The sequence below is a fragment of the Lissotriton helveticus genome, chromosome 6, assembly GCF_964261635.1.
Source record: "Lissotriton helveticus chromosome 6, aLisHel1.1, whole genome shotgun sequence".
Classification (NCBI taxonomy): Eukaryota; Metazoa; Chordata; class Amphibia; order Caudata; family Salamandridae; genus Lissotriton; species Lissotriton helveticus.
The window spans coordinates 1,842,236,996-1,842,257,516 of record NC_136067.1 but is presented as its reverse complement, the minus strand read 5'-3'; the positions used below and the strand labels follow the sequence as shown (position 1 = coordinate 1,842,257,516).

Below are 20,521 nucleotides of genomic sequence, written 5' to 3'. Positions count from 1 at the left end.
TGTCATGCCTATCTACTCCCCACTGATTGATGCACCTGTTTCACCCGGACCATTTACTAGAGATACGTCATCTGGCCCTACCAGAGAGCACCCCTAGTGAAAAGGACATATGCAATAATAACGAAGTGATCACTGTATCCTGTTAACAGAAACTTTAGCATGAAACAACCTGGAAAGAAAAGAATAGGAAAACGAAAATCAGTAGGCCACTGATGAACATGAACTTTTATTAAACAACGAACAAAGAAACGATAACATAACGTAATGATAAAACCTATTAATGTCCTAGAAACAAGAAAACGTTAGAAATATGCCAGTGGTGAGAGACCAGAAAAACAGTAAGAGAAACCAAATCACCCCTCGCTGTCCCACCGCCTGCCACGCCAAAAAAATCGATAGACTAGGGAAAATGCAAGTCAGTAGAACATCCGCCCCCACTCTGGAAACTTCCAAGGTGGGGCAGGGTTGCGGCTACGCCCAGCCGGGAGCAGCCCATATAAGGCGGGTCCTGCTGCCACGCCTCGGCCAGGAGATCCTAACGTAGGGTGTAGCCGGAGGAGAGGCCAAGGCCAGCGGGACCCGGCCAGGGGATTGCCTTTACAACGCTGAAGAGTTGCAGGGGGGGGGAATGTCTCCTCGACCCTCCCCTCTCTCTCCCAGTCCGGCCGCGGTGGCCCTTGAGAGTTTCAGGTAGTCCCGCCACATGCTCTTCCGGTCCGGCCACCAACGGTCGGGGGGCCGAGGCCGACGGGATCCGGCTGCAGCCGATAAACCAAGGAACCCGTTCATGGGGCCAGAGCCAGGGGCGTCCGGCCGACATCCACCGGAAGCCCGGCCCGAAGACGGACGGGACACTTCTTCTTTCTTGAATAATGGCTGCGACAACACTGGGGGGGGGATGTCTTGCACATGCCTCCGACCCCCCCCCCCCTCGTCCTCATCGCCTGGTCCGGCCATAACAAATCTCAAGCGAGACGCCGTGGGGTGCACTGGGAGGGAGAGACGATGCGAACAGGCCTCTCCCGGCTCCCCAGTGGAGGCTTCCCACCTGCACCCTCAGCGCTCCAGGCGCCCGGAAAAGGGTTCTTCCACTGTGGCGATGCTGCAACGTCTCGCCCGGCAGGGTGGAGCCCGTCCGCTCATTTGACCCCGCGATCGCCAGTAGCTACCGAACTCTCAAAATGGCGGTCGACCTGGCAAGAGCGGGCCCAGCATGAAGAAATGGCCCGGTCACTGGTTGACTCCACCACCGTAGTCCTCCACGACCTTGAAGATTCTACAGGAGCCGCGGGAGTCTCCGACCCCCGATGGGGAATGACTGCCATGATCGCCCGTGGAGTGACGAAACTGTATCCGCGGGACGTCGGCGCTCCCATGCTGGCGCCAGCCTCACTTTGAATTACTAGAATCCTGCAGACCTCAGTTCCGGTGAAAGCACAGTGTGACCCGGTAGGAAAAATTGTTGCACCCCCTCCCCTTTTTGACTGATAGTTCAAACCACCGATCCTTTCCTTTGCCCTTTTAACGGAACTTTGGACTGCCTCCCCCTCTTTTACATTTTCTAGAGAAAACAAAACATTAACCACTACATTAGCATAGCAGTTGACACCAGAACTGTTTTCAAATTGAAAACAACAACATCTTCAACAGAATCCTTTTTGTTTCTGCTGTGACCCTGCTACAGCACAGGCATTGTCCCCAGCAGTAATTCTGCAATGCCGGTAAGAATAGCTGTGGTGCCTACTGGACTCACTCACCCCCGCGGCGCCCCACGCCGTTATTTGCTGGGCGGCAACTTACTAGACATCACTTTCGTGCCATCTAGATTTCAGCGCGTTCTGCTGCCTTGGAACTATTCGCACAACAGACTGCTACTGACGACCCACCCCCAGGCAACATCTTCTGAATTTTCATAATTTGAAAGAACTAGTAACATGTCCTCATCAGGAATTCAAAAGAAATTGCCACGGTCTCTTCGTTGTTTAAATGTTTTTACTGTTTTTGTTTTGTTGTATATATTTATATGTTATTAAAGTTTTATATTCCTACTACTTTGTTGGAGTGCTATATATTTTTAATGTGACACATAATTGTAAAAACTTTGATGTACAAAGAGTCATTCCTGGAATCTTCCGCTTCAGGCTCGGTCCCCTCCCCAATCACAATACAGGATGGTTTTCAGATAGTAGGAACACGTGTGGTGTGACGGATCTCATCGGGTGTGGGCCTTGATCTACTATAACTCCTTTGAAGAGGGGTGATTCTTTACAGCTGGAGCCATAAACTACATCTGCAGGGCTAACTGATAGCCTGGACAATCGGACACAGAGGAAGAGGAGTGTCAGAGGGTGCGGTAGTGAATAGGGCGAAAGGGAGGTGTCGGGCGGGCACAGAGTGTGATTCTCAGGGAAGAGCAGCGCAGATGGGGGGAGGTTTATTGCCCATGCATAAGACAGAGAGCGGGGGTGAGCAGTGCCTGGGGAAGATGCTTGCGAGGGTGGGGAGCCATGCTACGAATCGACAGCGTGCAGAGAGTGGGTCTGGTCAAGGCATCTAAAATGGCTGCCGTGCACGACAAAAGTGTGGCATTTCAAAAAAGGCAAGATGGCGCAAACAATGTTTTTCAACACTTCATCATTTCCTTTGAATCGAACGTTAACAGACGTTGGTGCATATTACCAAAGTTAAGCGATATTTATCGCTAACGATGCTTACCAACGAATTTTTTACCGCTAAGCATCGTCAGAAATTATCGAAGATAAACCTTGCTATTATCAAGGTTTATCGCAAATGCGATAAAAAACGGCCGCAATGCATGAATATCGCTAAAAAGTCAGCGATATTCATGCATTACCGAGCTAATGCTCTTAGCCATGTTATCCACCTCCCATTGGATAACATGGCTAAGAACTGCTCAGGGCAGGTGTTACTTTTTGGAGATATTCGCGCTTAGCGCGAATATCTCCAAAAGTTGGTAATAGGAGATAGATATCTTGCATGTTGTAATGCAAATTATTGTGGTATATGGAACTCATACCATAATCTCTCAGGAAAGCAGAAACTGATCCTTTTGGGACCGCCTGAAAAGGCCTAGGGGGTAAGGGGTACTCTACTTTGCCCCCTTTTCACGTTCCGAATTATTTTATGTTACTCTCTTCTGTAATTACACTAAATAGCAGCGATAAGATGCATCGGAGACACACAGTGAGAGAAAGGAGGCCGGAGATGAAGAAGAGATGTCAAATACACATTGGAGATAATATAGTGGCAGAAGGGAAGTAAATATGAGTAAACTTACCATGTAACATAAAAATGTTGCACTCTATACTATAAGTCTCATTTTATACTACAATCATAGTAATAGTAATAGTGTATGAATAGTGTATGAATAGTGTATGAAAAGGTGTATGTGATTGTCACGTGGATGATGTCATCAGTGATGTCATCAGTGATGTCATTTGAGATGTCATCAGTGATGTCACTGACCATGTCATGAATGATCTAATATGTGACATCATCAGCAGTGGATTGCGAGTGCGCGAAATATAGTTAGTACAACTAACTATATAGGAGTAATTTCATTGGTTTTGTATGAGTAAAATGTCCAGCTAACTATAACATCACTAAAACTTAGTTTTTTGAGTGAATTTCAAAGGTTTTTTTAAATGCTAATTCCTAACTATATAAGGCCTGAAACCTATGGTTTTTTCAGTGAATTTCAAAGGTTTTTTAAATGCTGATTCCTAACTATATAAGGCCTGAAACCTATGTTTTTTTTCAGTGAATTTCAAAGGTTTTTTAAATGCTAATTCCTAACTATATAAGGCCTGAAACCTATGTTTTTTTCAGTGAATATATATATATAGATATATATATATATATATATATCTATATATATATATGCACAAAACTCCATCCTCAAAAGAGAAACGGCGGAGGCCAGAGGGGGTTTCTGATGAACACTTTATTTCCTGGCAACAACAGTAAGTGGTGGCGAATGCATTTCGGCTCGTAATCCGCCTTCTTCAGCGCCCTGCACTTGTGTGAGTCCAGTAATCAGTCCCGTAGCCTTTTTTCACCTGAAGTGTTGGTGACGACACGTAGCTCCTCCCCTGACTGTCCGCTCACCTGTCAGGGTTCGTTTTGAATGTGCAAACTCCAACTCCCAGTATGCATTATCCTTATGCATCTGGGTCGGTGGTGTGGGGGGCCAAAAAATTAAAGGTGGTTCTGGCTATAGTGTCAGAATGCTTGCTGGGACAGCGTGACTCAGTCCCGAGTTTCCAGAAAAAGACAGTGTCCTCTCAGGTCCCCTCGGGCTGCTGCGGCCGTGTAGATAGGGCAGACAGATGAGCGGGGACAGCCATGCAGCACACAACGTCCTAGCGGAGGCAAAATACCTCTCTCCGCTCTAGTCCTCCAGTCCACTCGGCGGACACCGGAACTCTCGATCCCTCGAGTGTGGAAAACACTGTGGAGCAGTGCGGTGCCAGTATATATATATATATATATATTTTTTGTATTTAATCTGTGTGCATTTGTAGCGAACTTGGGCAATGTGCTTGCCTCAACCAATTTTGGAGTATTTCTAGACTATGATGTAACAGGTGTAAATTTGTCGTTTCATCGCTCACAAACTTTTTTTCCAACTTCTTTTATAATATTTGTAACACATGAATGAACAGACAGGCAATTGCTATAGTCTGTGTTTTAGAACCGTCAATCAATCTTCACATATATCTTTTGCCACTTGAGAAGCTCCTCCCACCCTGACTGCGCCCTCTCCCATTTCAAGGCCAGAGTTGAGCATTACGGTTCAATCACAAATGTTTTAGTGACATCAAACAAACTTGTACATGTTACACTCGTGATTCATGATTCTGATTCACAAATTAAGAATCTGCCCACTCAGATATGTGGGCAGCACGAAGCATGCTGTACATAAGCGCATTCTGCAGCATTTACGTGCTATCACCAATGGTGATAACACGTACCCAGTGGCCCGGCATTTCAGAGAAGCACACCAGAGCAATAACAACTTGCTAAAATACTGGGTGATTGATTCCGTACTAGCTAGCAGAAGGGGTGGGGACAGAGAAAGTAAGTTGAGGAGACTAGAAACAAGATATATCCTCCTACTCAATACGGAGAGCCCGGGAGGATTAAATGTAACGGAGGACCTTTACACATGTTTACCTTGAAATTACCCCATGTTACCGCAATGTTAATATGTCATCTAATGCACTGATGAAACTTGTAGCCCGGCTGGGAGACATATAACACAGTTTTTGTAGATCAAGGCTTTGATTATGAATCTGTAATCTATCGGTACTTGCTGCATTTTGATTATAAATTTGATTTTAAATATGATGGGTATGACTGGATATGGGTGGACTTGACGGGTCCTTACTCCCGGATAGTCACAAATATCCAGTCAATCATACACTTAACTCACGGTGATCATTAATGTGTTATCATAGTGACAGAGGATGAAAAAATTTAAGAATCAGTGGGTTTTCAACAAATGAAATGCTTTATATGATCATTCTCATCAAATGTTTTTACATAGGACTAGAAAGTTGATGATTTGTAAATATTTTAACCATATTTTATTATTGTGGTTATTAATTTTAATGTACAATATACGGTATGTTGGATAGGATGGTCCCTATGCAAATTGGTTCCACTTCAATTAATTTTAACAAACTTTTGCACTATTAAGCGATATTTTGCACATTGCAAGTATTTGCACTTTTGCTATTGTTTGCACAACTATATTTGCATAACTGCAGGTTTTGCACAGCTGAAAACAACATGCATTTGCACTTTGTTGTATATGAATTTACTGTATATAATGCATTTAAAATTTAAAAATGTGGGTATTTCACTTATATCGAATAACTCTAGTCCCAATGGCTCAGAAAATGTAAATGATGGGAAGTTTTTACATTTATTGTTTGATTACTACTATTTGCATTAATGATAATTTTATGGTAGCATAATGGTATTTTACCGTAATCTTGCACCCCAAACCCTGTTCTTATAATGTGTTTTTAATAAGCACTTTAAAGACAGACTAGTATTACTAGTATCTCTTCCATGTTTACTATGACATAATTTTACCCTCTCATGTGACGAAAATTATCCAATCACTGGCAGTATATAATGGTGTTTTCTTAAATGGAACATTGTCATGTGAACAAGGCTCTTGCGAGCCGAAACATCATGAGACTTCTCCTGCACCTGTGATAAAAATTGGGAGCACTACAATTGGTCCGTGTCCGTTGGCTTTCTTCTTGGCTGGAGTGTGTCCAGAGCGCGAATAGAGTGACAGGGTGTAATATAAATATATATATATATATATATATATATATATAGTATTTAGTATGTAATCTGTGTGCATTTGTAGCGAACTTGGGCAATGTGTGCTTGCCTCAACTAATTTTGGAGTATTTCTAGACTATGATGTAACAGGTGTAGATTTGTCGTTTCATCGCTCACAAACTTTTTTTCCAACTTCTTTTTATAATATTTGTAACACATGAATGAACAGACAGGCAATTGCTATAGTCTGTGTTTTAGAACCGTCAATCAATCTTCACATATATCTTTTGCCACTTGAGAAGCTCCTCCCACCCTGACTGCGCCCTCTCCCATTTCAAGGCCAGAGTTGAGCATTACGGTTCAATCACAAATGTTTTAGTCACATCAAACAAACTTGTACATGTTACACTCGTGATTCATGATTCTGATTCACAAATTAAGGATCTGCAGAGCTTTACAAAAGGAGTGATAGTTTTGACTGCGGGTTTCAATTCAAGCTGCAGCCATTCTGCAGTCACAAGAAACACCCTGCATTGCTCGTCATGGTGACCATCACGGGACTGAATGTTCCTTGTAAACTGCAGTACTTGTCATGGTAACCATCATAGGACTCACTGTTCCTTGTAAACTGCATTGCTCGTCATGGTGACCATCACGGGACTGAATGTTCCTTGTAAACTGCAGTACTTGTCATGGTAACCATCATAGGACTGACTGTTCCTTGTAAACTGCAGTACTTGTCATGGTAACCATCATAGGACTCACTGTTCCTTGTAAACTGCAGTACTCGTCTGGTGACCATCACAGGACTGACTGTTCCTTGTAAACTACAGTACTTGTCATGGTAACCATCATAGGACTCACTGTTCCTTGTAAACTGCAGTACTCATCTGGTGACCATCACAGGACTGACTGTTCCTTGTAAACTGCAGTACTCTTCTGGTGACCATCACGGCACTGACTCTTTCTTGTAAACTGCAGTACTCGTCTGGTGACCATTAAGGCACTGACTCTTTCTTGTAAACTGCAGTACTCGTCTGGTGACCATCACGGGACTGACTGTTCCTTGTAAACTGCAGTACTCGTCTGGTGACCTTCACGGGACTGACTGATCCTTGTAAACTGCAGTACTCGTCTGGTGACCATACCAGGACTGACTGTTCCTTGTAAACTGCAGTACTCGTCTGGTGACCATCACGGGACTGACTGCTCCTTGTAAACTACAGTACTCGCCTGGTGACCTTCATGGGACTGACTGTTCCTTGTAAACTGCAGTACTCGTCTGGTGACCTTCATGGGACTGACTGAACCTTGTAAACTGCAGTACATGTCATGGTATCCATCATGGGACTGACTGTTCCTTGTAAACTGCAGTACTCAACTGGTGACCATCACGGCACTGACTGTTCCTTGTAAACTTCAGTACGTGTCCTGGTATCCATCACGGGACTGACTGTTCCTTGTAAACTGCAGTACTCTTCTGGTGACCATCACGGCACTGACTCTTTCTTGTAAACTGCAGTACTCGTCTGGTGACCATCACGGGACTGACTCTTTCTTGTAAACTGCAGTACTCGTCTGGTGACCTTCACGGGACTGACTGATCCTTGTAAACTGCAGTACTCGTCTGGTGACCTTCATGGGACTGACTGTTCCTTGTAAACTGCAGTACTCGTCTGGTGACCATCACGGGACTGACTGTTCCTTGTAAACTGCAGTACGTGTCATGGTATCCATCATAGGACTCACTGTTCCTTGTAAACTGCAGTACTCATCTGGTGACCATCACAGCACTGACTGTTCCTTGTAAACTTCAGTACGTGTCATGGTATCCATCACGGGACTGACTGTTCCTTGTAAACTGCAGTACTCTTCTGGTGACCATCACGGCACTGACTCTTTCTTGTAAACTGCAGTACTTGTCTGGTGACCATCACGGGACTGACTGTTCCTTGTAAACTGCAGTACTCTTCTGGTGACCATCACGGCACTGACTCTTTCTTGTAAACTGCAGTACTCGTCTGGTGACCATTAAGGCACTGACTCTTTCTTGTAAACTGCAGTACTCGTCTGGTGACCATCACGGGACTGACTGTTCCTTGTAAACTGCAGTACTCGTCTGGTGGCCTTCACGGGACTGACTGATCCTTGTAAACTGCAGTACTCGTCTGGTGACCATACCAGGACTGACTGTTCCTTGTAAACTGCAGTACTCGTCTGGTGACCATCACGGGACTGACTGCTCCTTGTAAACTGCAGTACTTGCCTGGTGACCTTCATGGGACTGACTGTTCCTTGTAAACTGCAGTACTCATCTGGTGACCTTCATGGGACTGACTGAACCTTGTAAACTGCAGTACATGTCATGGTATCCATCATGGGACTGACTGTTCCTTGTAAACTGCAGTACTCAACTGGTGACCATCACGGCACTGACTGTTCCTTGTAAACTTCAGTACGTGTCCTGGTATCCATCACGGGACTGACTGTTCCTTGTAAACTGCAGTACTCTTCTGGTGACCATCACGGCACTGACTCTTTCTTGTAAACTGCAGTACTCGTCTGGTGACCATCACGGGACTGACTCTTTCTTGTAAACTGCAGTACTCGTCTGGTGACCTTCACGGGACTGACTGATCCTTGTAAACTGCAGTACTCGTCTGGTGACCTTCATGGGACTGACTGTTCCTTGTAAACTGCAGTACTCGTCTGGTGACCATCACGGGACTAACTGTTCCTTGTAAACTGCAGTACGTGTCATGGTATCCATCATAGGACTCACTGTTCCTTGTAAACTGCAGTACTCATCTGGTGACCATCACAGCACTGACTGTTCCTTGTAAACTTCAGTACGTGTCATGGTATCCATCACGGGACTGACTGTTCCTTGTAAACTGCAGTACTCTTCTGGTGACCATCACGGCACTGACTCTTTCTTGTAAACTGCAGTACTTGTCTGGTGACCATCACGGCACTGAATCTTTCTTGTAAACTGCAGTACTCGTCTGGTGACCATCACGGGACTGACTGTTCCTTGTAAACTGCAGTACTCGTCTGGTGACCTTCACGGGACTGACTGATCCTTGTAAACTGCAGTACTCGTCTGGTGACCTTCATGGGACTGACTGTTCCTTGTAAACTGCAGTACTCATCTGGTGACCATCACGGGACTGACTGTTCCTTGTAAACTGCAGTGCTTGTCATCAGCCGCGGTCTGTGCAGGTAACAGAGGTGGGGCGGTGGGTCATGTAAGGGGGGATTTCGAGGGATGATGCAGAAGGAAAATCAATTATTTATTTAATTTTCCCTCTGCATCGTCCCTCGAAACCCCCCCTTACACAGCCCCACGGTCCCACCACTGTTACCTGCACGGACCGCGGCTGCTTATCATGGGGACCATCGGAGGACTGTTCCATGTAAACTGCAGGACTTGTCTGGTGACCATCTTGGAACTGATCCTTGTAAATGTAGCATTCCGACCCAAAGTCTTACCTTTGTAGGTAATTACAAACATTTCCAAAGCATTTTCCACTCGTATCTAAAATTACGACGAGAAGTAACTGATGCCATGACTATAGGAGGGTGCACTAATATTTCACCATTTTCATCAAAGGTAATAAAAGGGAAAACACGTTCATGGACACTCAGAGACATAAACGGAGGTCGAGGCAAACAAGGTATATTGTTAAGTTTAGCACAGTGCAGCATGTTGGCCTCTACTTGAGATAGCGACGACATTGCAGCCCCCCCCTCCACGGTTCACACTTTTATTACGGTTGGACCGCCCTTCTTTTCTAGGTCTGATTTTGATTGGCACACCAGCAGGATTTATGGATACCCTGTGGATCGATTAGATTGGGAGGGACAATATTTCAGGTCACCAGTGTTCCAGAAAGGACTGCTGGTTCTCAATTTCTTTAACCCCATCGCCACGGGGCTAATTCCCCCGCGGCGCGGGGGGAGGTGGCCGCGTACGGCGCCGCGGTGCTCAGCTCGTCATCAGCACACGGCCACCGTGCTACATGATGAGCTGAGCTCGTCATCAGCACACAAGAGGTTAACCTCTTGCACCCCCAAAACATGGATGTCATAACCATATACATATTTCTACACAATCAAACCTTTTTTAATTTGGCATTGTTCTTCTTAGCCATTACTAATTTATCATCCATCCCTCTTGCTTCTAACTGAGGTTGGCTGGTTTCAGTGGTGCTCCTGACTGCCTGCTACACCCTGTTCTCTAAGTCTGCCACTGTCTGTTAGTCAAAAGGGTGCTAATGTGGTCTATGGTAACCAGTAGATACACGTTGATCATTTGTCATGGACAGCATTTGTGCTGAGGACAGACAGGTGTTTGGAGGGAGACCTGCCTACCCTGGCGGAGCTTCCTCCTGCAACTCCAGGTTCCAGCTGCCCCTAAGTGTTCTGTCTGTTTTTGTAGTGATGCAGCATTTTCATGTGTGTGGCCTCTAGTTCATGTGTGCCAGCTCATTATTTAGCATGAATGCATCGGGTAAAGATGTCTGCCGTGTTGGAGTATTAGTCCCTTTTCTCTGTTTTATGTGAAGCTGGAATCTTTGGGAAGCTCGGTTCCCTCTAGCAGTGTTGGTCTGGTGTTTATTGTCTTGCTGGTTTTGTGCACAGAGGTCCTATCTACACCAAGGCTTTCTCTGCTCACCCACACCTGACCGAGGTGGCATGATGGTTCCTATGGCTACCAACAGTAGTGTGTCTTTCACCTTACAGGAGTGCTAACAGTTCAATCAACAGATGTCCCACATGGCAGAATTTACCTCCCTCAAGAACAGTGTTTCTTAACCTTTTGACGTCTGTAGACCCCCACTTATTCATTACTGGAATCCGAGGGCCCCCACTGAATCATCATTGGGATGCACGGACACCCATTGAGTCATTATTGAAAGCCAGGCTTCATCAATTTCCATTATTTCAACTTCAAAACAAAACACCATAATACAGAAACGAGTATTAATCAAACAAATACACAAATGAAATATATTCTTTAACTCACAAATATACAACAAAAATCTAAATTTTAATATTAATGGGAGTGCTGGGACTTTCTAAAATCAATTGAGGCCACCCTTAGTCCATACTAAATTCTGTTTGATGCATTTGCACTGCTCCAATGAATAAATCTGAAGACACAAACTTAATTTTAGTCAGCAATTTCCAATTCCTTCACATTTATGGAACATTTTAAAACTTTCAGTTTCTTTATATGTATACACTTTATTAATCTGCTAATATTATTTCATTTTCTGAGCAATCCCATGAGTAGGCGGCATGGACCCCCAGAGGTCCCTGGACCACCGGCTAAGAACTGCTGGTCTCGAAGGTCCTTCTGTGCCAGGATCCTTGTCCATCACCCAAACTGAAGGCAATGTGGCTCACTGTTGAAAGTTCGCAGAGGAGCGGTTCTTCGGCAGACCACTGAGCCTTGCCACGCATTCAGCATCTCTATATTCGAGTCCCACTCTCAATAGCCACAGCCATTTGCGGATTAGCCTATTTAAGTTTCTGGTTGTTCGCCGTCGCCCTGTAGATGAACTTTGTCAATAGAATAAGACGGTAGCCTGCTGTGAATTACTTTGTGACTACTTGCAATCCTTAGGTCTTTTCTAGCAGCCTGTAGGAGCCAGTTGTTTATCTGATTTCTTGGCTCCTGTTGAGGATGGATTTTAAAAGAGCTTGTTCTGTGACTCTCAAATCCAAGTGCGGAATGGATGGTTTAAGTTTTCTGAGAAGATGACGTAAACAGGAGGCGGGTTCGGTGATATGATCCTTCAGAGTATGACCAATGACAAAGACCCCAACATGTGTAACCAGGGTTGTATACCTAACTTGGGGGTTGAAAAAAATATTGAGCCACCTGTGAACTGGAGGCGAAAAGTCATTTGAAAGAGGAAAAGAAACTCTGTTTTAGACATGTTCATTTTCAGATGAGGGGCGGTCATCCAACATGCTTTTAAAAATGGATGCTTGGTAGTAGGGTAGAACAATTGGAACACCATTGATAGTGACTGTAAATGGTTGAACAGGATTTACACAGAACAAAAAGCGTGTCGCTTATATGCCAGGGTGTTCAGAGTTTAACACTGCAGCCGAAATAAGCAGTGACCTGCAGGTCACAGTTTTTTTTATCCCTGCCCATCTGACTCACCTCTCCCTCCTTCTGAAGGTCGGTAAATTAAGTATGTTGCATTGGGTTATAGAAGCACCTTTTATTTACGTGGCTTAGAAACTGAAGAAGCGGGTTAAGGAGGGAAATGTAAAGAAAACATATTATCACCTTCCCCACTGACATCATAGTGACATCCTTTGAAAAACACAGATCCGTTTTATCAGCGCCAAGCAATAAGTTTACATATGGCTGCTTAAGTGATAGCACTTTGCGTGACTTCCATACTCTGATTCTCCAAACCTTGGCTAGTCTGGCACGTTTTCCACAGTTTTTAAGCTATGTAGCAATATGTTTTAAGTACAAATCTTGGCATCTCCTGTTGCTTTTAAAGTGCAAACAAATAACGTCTAAAAGGAGTCTTTCTGGCCACGTTCTGGTACTTTAAAGTTGCCTTTACTGGACAGGAGTTAGAGCAAGAAATATGGTGTGAAAACTCGAGGGCGCCGCCCTCTTGCATTTCAGAAGAGTAAAGAATAAACATGAAAAGAAAACTAACAGGAATGCTAGGAAACTATAAAGACACAAGGGTATTAAACCCTGATATCTCTCTTTGCTTGAACGTCAAGCTTTTGTTATACTTCTTTCTGAAATAATGTGGCATTTACTAAGAGATCAGTCATTTGTCCAGCATTTCTTTCAAATACTACATTGCTTTTCAAGTTAATATTTCCCCCCACATCCCTCCTAAGCAGTATTTATTCTATGATTTGTCGTCCAGCAGCATCTCCTAGCTGGTCCCTAAGTCTTCAATTGGCTGTTCTAGGTCATTAACCAACAACTCACCCGCACACTCCACTCCCACAAGACCTTTTACTCCAGTCTGCTAGTCTTTGCTATGCACGCCGTCTCACATCACTCCCCCTTCGGATTCTTCCATCACCTGCATGTGAATGACAGGTAAACCTTCTTCTCACCCTCTAATACGGAGTGAGATCCTGAATACCAAACTTCAATCAGAAACTACGCTGCTTAATGTTCAATACAGCACAAATGGAGACAATGTCAATCTCCTTCTACTGTGCCTGCAGCCTGGGTGCCCACGGTGACAGTGAAATGAGCATCACCGCTTCGCCTCCACTGACAGAGCTGCTCACCTGCGACTCATACACGTTGGTAAGATGGGTCCAGGTACCACACACCGTGCTGCTGAAACACTAATAGACATTGTGGCTAGCACCAAGCTTGACTACTGCTGCAGAGACCCCCACACCGCCACTCTTCCAACCACCAGACAAGCTCCTTCACCTTGCAACACGTGTTGCGTACACCGTTCTCTCCTCTGTCATAACTGTACCGACACAGGCAAGGGCGGTGACTACGCATGCAGAACAGGGATTATCCAATTTCAGAAATTGATTTTGAGGGCAATGAAAAGTCTGCCCTCAGCTCGCCCACATATTGGGCAACAATATCACCGCTCTACATATCCTCAGATACTACTGTCATGACTACGGCCACTCTTACTACTAGCCGCTCTCCAATGGAGTGTGTATAGCCTACCTCCCTTCTCCATGGCTTCAAGGCAACCATAAATCTCCATCTCAAGGTGTCGGGCCTACTTCCACGTGTTAGGCACTATTTGAGACATTCTACTAATGTGTAATATATGTGCAGAGGGCAATATGCTATTTATTACCATTGTTGAGTGCAGAGAGGGAACATGATTCATGAGAGGTGAAACCTTGAGTGAGTCATGATGCCCCTCCCCTCCTTTAACCATGGTAATAAATAGCATAATATACTCATCGCGTCTGCATATATGGTTTATGGTGTCGTTTTTTTCATGTGCACTTTTTTAATAAAAGGTATTTAATCAAAACCAGGACTGAAGAGGTTACATTTGTGCCGCATGCTTAAACTCACACTCAAGAGAGTTTGTGACTATTAGGAGAGTTCTTTCCACGTGTAAAGTAATTGTTACCGGCAATCTGAGAGGCAGTAAAATGTCAATGGTGTTATACTGCGCTAATAACTTGAGTTTGACATTTGCACTGTAGTAATAATTGTGTGAATTTGCGTTTGTTAATACAACAGCTCTAAATAATGCATTATTGGTCAAATTTTTTTTACTGATGTGGCATAAGTGCAGTTATTTCTCTCCCTTCCACCCACAAACTACAAATAGATATCTGTCTTCAGCTTTATGCCACCGTATGTTGATAAATTCTTTCTATGCACTCCTGTTGGAATCTATGTAAAGTGTTTCTATTAGCAGTGATGTTTGCTCCTCGTAAACTTAAGCATACAATACAAATCATGAGAACAGGATGTGACTTGATGTTTCCCTCTGTCATTACAATAACTTTCCTTTACACTGATGAAAACTATGTCCTGATGTGTTTATCAAATATGTGTCAAGCACTGATGGACTTTGGAAGGTGTTGTATAGGTTCCAATAAAAATAATAGTAAATGTTGGACGGTATTTGTTAATAAATGCATACATGTAATAACAGCATCCTTTAAAAAAAATCTATCAACATGAACCAAACTGTGCTTGTGCTTATCAGTGGCAGCTGTATGCAACCCCTGGTCCATCCCAGGGCTCTCCAAGAGCACCCTGGGCAACTGGTCTCTCTCGCTAACCCCCCAAGCCAACAGCATGCATGTATGTATCCACCAATATCTCGTCAGAGGACCACGGCAGGACTAGTCTGTGATATATTCAGGCAGTTAACAGTGGCCGACACTAGGTGGCGCCATATGCTGGAGACAATATCTCTTCAAAGGACCATGGCAGGCCTAGATTGTGATTGGTTCAGACAGTTAACACTAGTTGCAGCTAGGTGGCGCCATCTGCTGGAGCTGCCTCCAAACTTTTTACGCACATTTCTCCAGTTTGTACAAGGTGCCTGTGCCTTCGGTAAACTAAAGCAAGCCCTACAGAAGGGATCAACTGGCCATCCCTACTAACTAGTTTAGCCCATGCAAATTTTTAGCCAGCGCGGGGATCTAAAAAGCATACTAATGATAACTAAAGCACTTTGTAGCGAAGCTGCAGAGCTCTGGTCGTGCTCACACAATGCAGGGTTTTGGAATCTAAAGCAAAGGTTGAAGTGGGCGGGATCTGAAGGGCTCAACGTGCTGCCCATACTTTTTTATTTTAAGAAAAACAGTTCCCCTACTTTTTGTGGGAAGACATCGATCCCAGGACGGTTAATTCTGACAGCTGAAATGCTTCAGCTGAGGTATGAGGCAGGGAGTCTCCTGTGCTATGAAACCGAAGGAAGGGCAGGCAGCTAAACAAGAAACGAGCCTTCTTGCCAGGGTGCCTGCTTGCCTGACAGAAATGTACATGTACACAACTGGTTAATCTGAAAATGTAAAAGGGTGCTGGGAAGCCGGTATTGTCTTTGATTGATGGAATCACTTGAAGCTTCCCGGTGTTACAGATGTATGCTTTTTGAGTGGTACTGCAAGGGAGTTACCCACTGAGTGTGTACCTTTAATGTACAGTTTAAAAAAATGGCACTGTGTACACTCTGGGTATTATTAAAATGTATATTTTGGGAGCCCTTTTTTATCTTAAACCCTTTTTTAACATTTTGTAGCAGCCCCTCTGTGAGTAATGCCAGTTTAGAATTATGAATTACATTTTCATAGTGCTTTATGTCACAGGCGAGGACCTCGTAGCACTAAAAATCTACAAGTTGCTATTGTCCACTGTACCAGCCAGGATTCAATTCTCTAGCTCTGGTTACACACACAGACGTCTACAATGCAATAACTAATAGAGGTTTCATAATGTACGATAGTGCATTTCCCACTGATTACCTTAAATTGCATTTTTTTTCATTTAATCTGTGCATTATTTAATATGCAGCTGCTTACATTTTTAGCCACGCCTTTGACCCCGCCCACTGAACCCTCTCCCATTGCACGCATCATCACAGTTCCCATAGTTTTTGATTGTCCTCGACCGCTTGTCTAAAGGAACAATCCAGGAAGGAACTCAAAGTCAACATTTGCATCGCCTCTCAATGGAATGGCTCTCCTTTACTAGCCTCTTCAACCCTCTAAAAGTCAATCAACACACAGCTCCTCCTCATCCATGACACCTCATTGTGCCCCCTTCTGCACGGTAAAGTTGTAATTTGTTTGCCCACCTGGTACGTACCTCCTGTTTTATATCAAGCTGTGTACTGTACAGGGGTGAGGCGCACGACACGTAAGAGCATTTGGTAAAATAAAACAAACATTCATGGCACCATATTATGTACTGTCAATTTCCTAGGGATTATTCCAGTACTCAACAATACTTTATCCGGTGAAAACATACCATCAAAGTATACAAAAATAAAACACATGTACTAAACAGTTACAATTTGGATAAAAACAATTAAAAAGAAGCGATGAATAGCAGCAATCACATGTAACAAAGAGCATCCTCGGTCAGTTTAAAATCCAGATGAAATATTAAAATCTAGCTAAGATGTATCAACTGACTGTAGCCCCACCAATCCTTTTATCATGTTTATTTGCTCTTGTCGGTTTCCCAGGGATTGGTCCTGTCATCACTCCTCTCAGATACCACAGCACAGCTAACCCTACTCCCGGCTTCTTCTTTCTCATGTGATTTGGCTCATCCCTCCTACACCAGAAACTATTTGCTTCTTCAGTTCCTGCACCATCACACCATTGCTTACCTGTCGAAGCAAGGATCTGGCCTCCTCGGAAACGTGTTCTGGCATGTTCAAAAACGAGTGAGTGTTTATTCCCGATGGATGGCAGTCAACCAGAGCCTGAAAAACCCAGACAACAGTTACTTTGCGACCTTGAGCAGAACACTTCTCTTGCAGACCTTTAATGTCAAGAAACAATGATTACAGGACATTACTTGACACTATTGCCCCTTGCTCTGAGGTTAGCCCCTGTTCGGGACTTGTCATTATGCAAAGAGAGAGGAAAGGACATTACTTGAGACTATTGACCCTTGCTCTGGGAATAAGCCCCTGTTCGTGACCTGTCATTATGCACAGGTAGAGGAAAGGGCAATCGGCAGCCTTTGAGGCACAGCAGCAGGTGGGCCGTGTAGCTATATGCACCAGCTCCCTAATCTCACCCGACAGCAGCACCAATGTAAGGATTTCCGGAGCACCAGGCAAAATTACATTTCGCTCTTTGGGCCGTCACTTCCCAGGGCAAAAAAACCTTTTGATGCCATTCGTTACAATTTGCACTTTCTTGTGGTTATTTGTGATGGCACACAAGATAGCATCAGCACACACCTCTTGCACTCTGTATTATATGTAATTGCATTTATATAGGTCTTTCTTCTCCTGAGCAGGCGTTGAAGCGCTTTATGGTGGGTGGCCGGAGGTTAGTGGTCAAACCATTGGCCATTGATTATTATTGATTAGTTACCAGTTAATTGTTATAGCCTAGTGGGATTAATCTTGTGCTTCTGATGCAAACCACTCCAAGGGCTGCCTCACTCTCTCTATAGAATGTGAGGAAGAAGTCGTTTATGTCCCTCTTCTATGTTTTCTGAGTAAACCAATCACCGCGTTCCGCACAGATCGCGAGGACGTGCTGATTCAACTTGAGTGACAGGTGAACATTAAAGCATGTGAGAGACCCATCTGTGGCAGCCAAATACACTCAAAAGAAAATAAAAGTGGTGCGATGCGTTCCCTGCGTGGCCCTCGGAAGGCAGAGCTTTTCAGATATGGTTACACTCCGCCCTCGGTGAGAAGCTCGCAGACATGGACACTTCTGGCGGCCAGGACTCCCCTTCAATGGAAGCCCGCACGACATGAATGCCGCCTTTGTCCCGGTCACACTGCAATTAACGGCGGAGATGTAATTAATGCAGACAGTTTCCCAAACAAATGACAGAGATGGGCACTGACCACAAGAGCACACTAAAACGCAACGTCTTATCAGATAAACCCTGGATCAGTAATTAGGAAGTGGAAATTGTAAGTGGAGGAAAACTAAGGGAAAAGAAGAGCAGCTGCTTGGTTTCTAAAATGACCGCAAACCATCATTATGTAGGTAAGCTTTAGGTGGCGTTGACCAAATCAATTAGCAAGCAAACTATCGGACACGAATTCCCACTTAAAATCTTCCAAATTCCTGCTTAAAATCTTCCAGTTCATATTTCCTGACCATTTATGAAAACAAAAATACACAAATTATTTCAAGAGAAAAAAACAATGTTAGCTGACTTGTAAGCAGGTTGGTAATAGGTCTGAACCTATATCACACAATATAACACCTGCGTCTAGACAAAATGAAATTGAAACAAGATAACCTTGCCGAGATGGAGTATTCCTTTAAAAGGATGATTTCTATCACCCACCATAGGTGGCATGCTTCATCATCGGGAACCTCCTCGCACCGTGATGCCTAGTCACAGTGCGGGCTTCAACTCCCTCACTGAGAGCGAGGTGCACAGAGGATGTTTTAAGAGGTATAAAAAATAGATATGCTTTATTGAACTGGCAGTAGTGAGCAAAACAGAGCGTGCAAAAAAAATTATGTGATAATTAAAACTGGCTACAGGGTATGCAAACACTTTTATTCATGCACCTCTGAGTCAGGATTAAAACAAAGGACACTGTAAAAAGGATTAAACCTGCTGGGATGAGTCACTGAGGTAGGTAAACACGTTTCAGCCAAATCGATCAGATGAGGTGTTGCGGCATTCATCAGGACCTATAGTGATAGTGCTTCTACTTCAAGGTCGTGCTCAAAATATAATAATGTTATTTAACCCCTCCTATGCTCATGACGAGTTCAGCTCGTCATGAGCCACGGTTCTCGTGTGCTGATGACGAGCTGAGCTCGTCATGACCATTAGAACGCTCAGGTGCGGGGCTAATTCCCCTCCTGTGCTGAGCGTTCTAAAGAACGTGTGTGGTCATGACGAGCTCAGCTCGCCATGAGCACACGAGAAACGTGGCTCATGACGAGCTCAGCTCGTCATGAGCACCGGGGCGCTGTGCGCGCCCCCCCCTCCCCCCAGCACAGCGGGGGGAATCGGCCCCGTAGCCAAGGGGTTAATACAAAACCATCCAGGGTTCTCTGTATATCCAAGGAAGGGATCCACTGGCGGTCACCCACAATTGTCGGGTGTGGTGCCTCAACTCAGGCCCTGGCGTGGGGTTCAAGGTATTCTCTAGCCTCTCAATGGATGGCATCCAGCCGCTGGAAGCATGATGGTGGGTGAGGGAAATCGTCCTTTAAAAGGAATACTCCATCTCAGCCAGATTGTCTTGTTGCAATTTTCTCTTGTCTAGACCCAGGTGTTCTATTGTGTTATATAGTGTCAAATTGTGAAGTCAACTCCTTCTGGTCTCTAAATCTCCTCTGGCCCTCCTTTTGTGTTTCAGTATGTCTGAACCTGCTAATAAAAAAACTTTCCTTGTGACAATAATGCTGCTATCCAGATGAGAACGCAAGAGGTAAGAATGTCAGCTAGCAATAAGTTCTAGCACACTGCCACACAGTGTGGTGTATGAGGTAACCCACTTGTTCACATCTCTCAAATGCTAATTTCTGTGTAACTGGCAGAAATCGTCAGAGACATTTATGATATGGGGAAAAGGCAAAAGTTAAGGCAGAACATGCACATGTATATTATGTAATATCCAGGTGTCACCTCCTTATGTCAGTCACTCCCACTTGACTGACCTCCTGACAGCATGAGGTACAACTAATCACTGGTATAAATTCTAACAGATGGGGCAAAATGCTCCCAGCTAACTTTATTCTGCATTCCCATCACCAAAAGCTTTGCTGCACCTGTGCAAAAGTGTTTCCTTTCTGCAACCTACCACACAATTGGATTTATTTTCCAGGACTTAAATTAGCTCTGGGGTACAGATATAATTAGCGACGGTTTGTGCAGAAGTCGAAATGTTTTACAGAGACAGGTTTAATCTGGGGTTCCTAATGGTCCAATGCTATTTTTAGGGGCTCTCTCTTTGGACAGCTCTCGTCATAGTACGTTTTCAATATATTCTCTTAAAAAAAAATTAAAGGGTAACTC

General features: G+C 44.3%; 1 protein-coding gene across 2 annotated transcripts in view; it reads right to left on the bottom strand.

Moving 5' to 3' along the window:
* The window catches only part of RPS6KC1 (ribosomal protein S6 kinase C1), a 479,581-nt gene that overhangs the window by 43,565 nt on the left and 415,495 nt on the right, over positions 1–20,521 (bottom strand). The window contains exon 15 of one of the 2 annotated variants that reach the window (XM_078649767.1): positions 17,162–17,267. In XM_078649767.1, coding sequence (XP_078505893.1) covers positions 17,162–17,267 — 106 coding nt within the window. The remainder of the gene's footprint in view (positions 1–17,161; positions 17,268–20,521) is intronic. The other variant, XM_078649766.1, reaches the window with a different exon arrangement.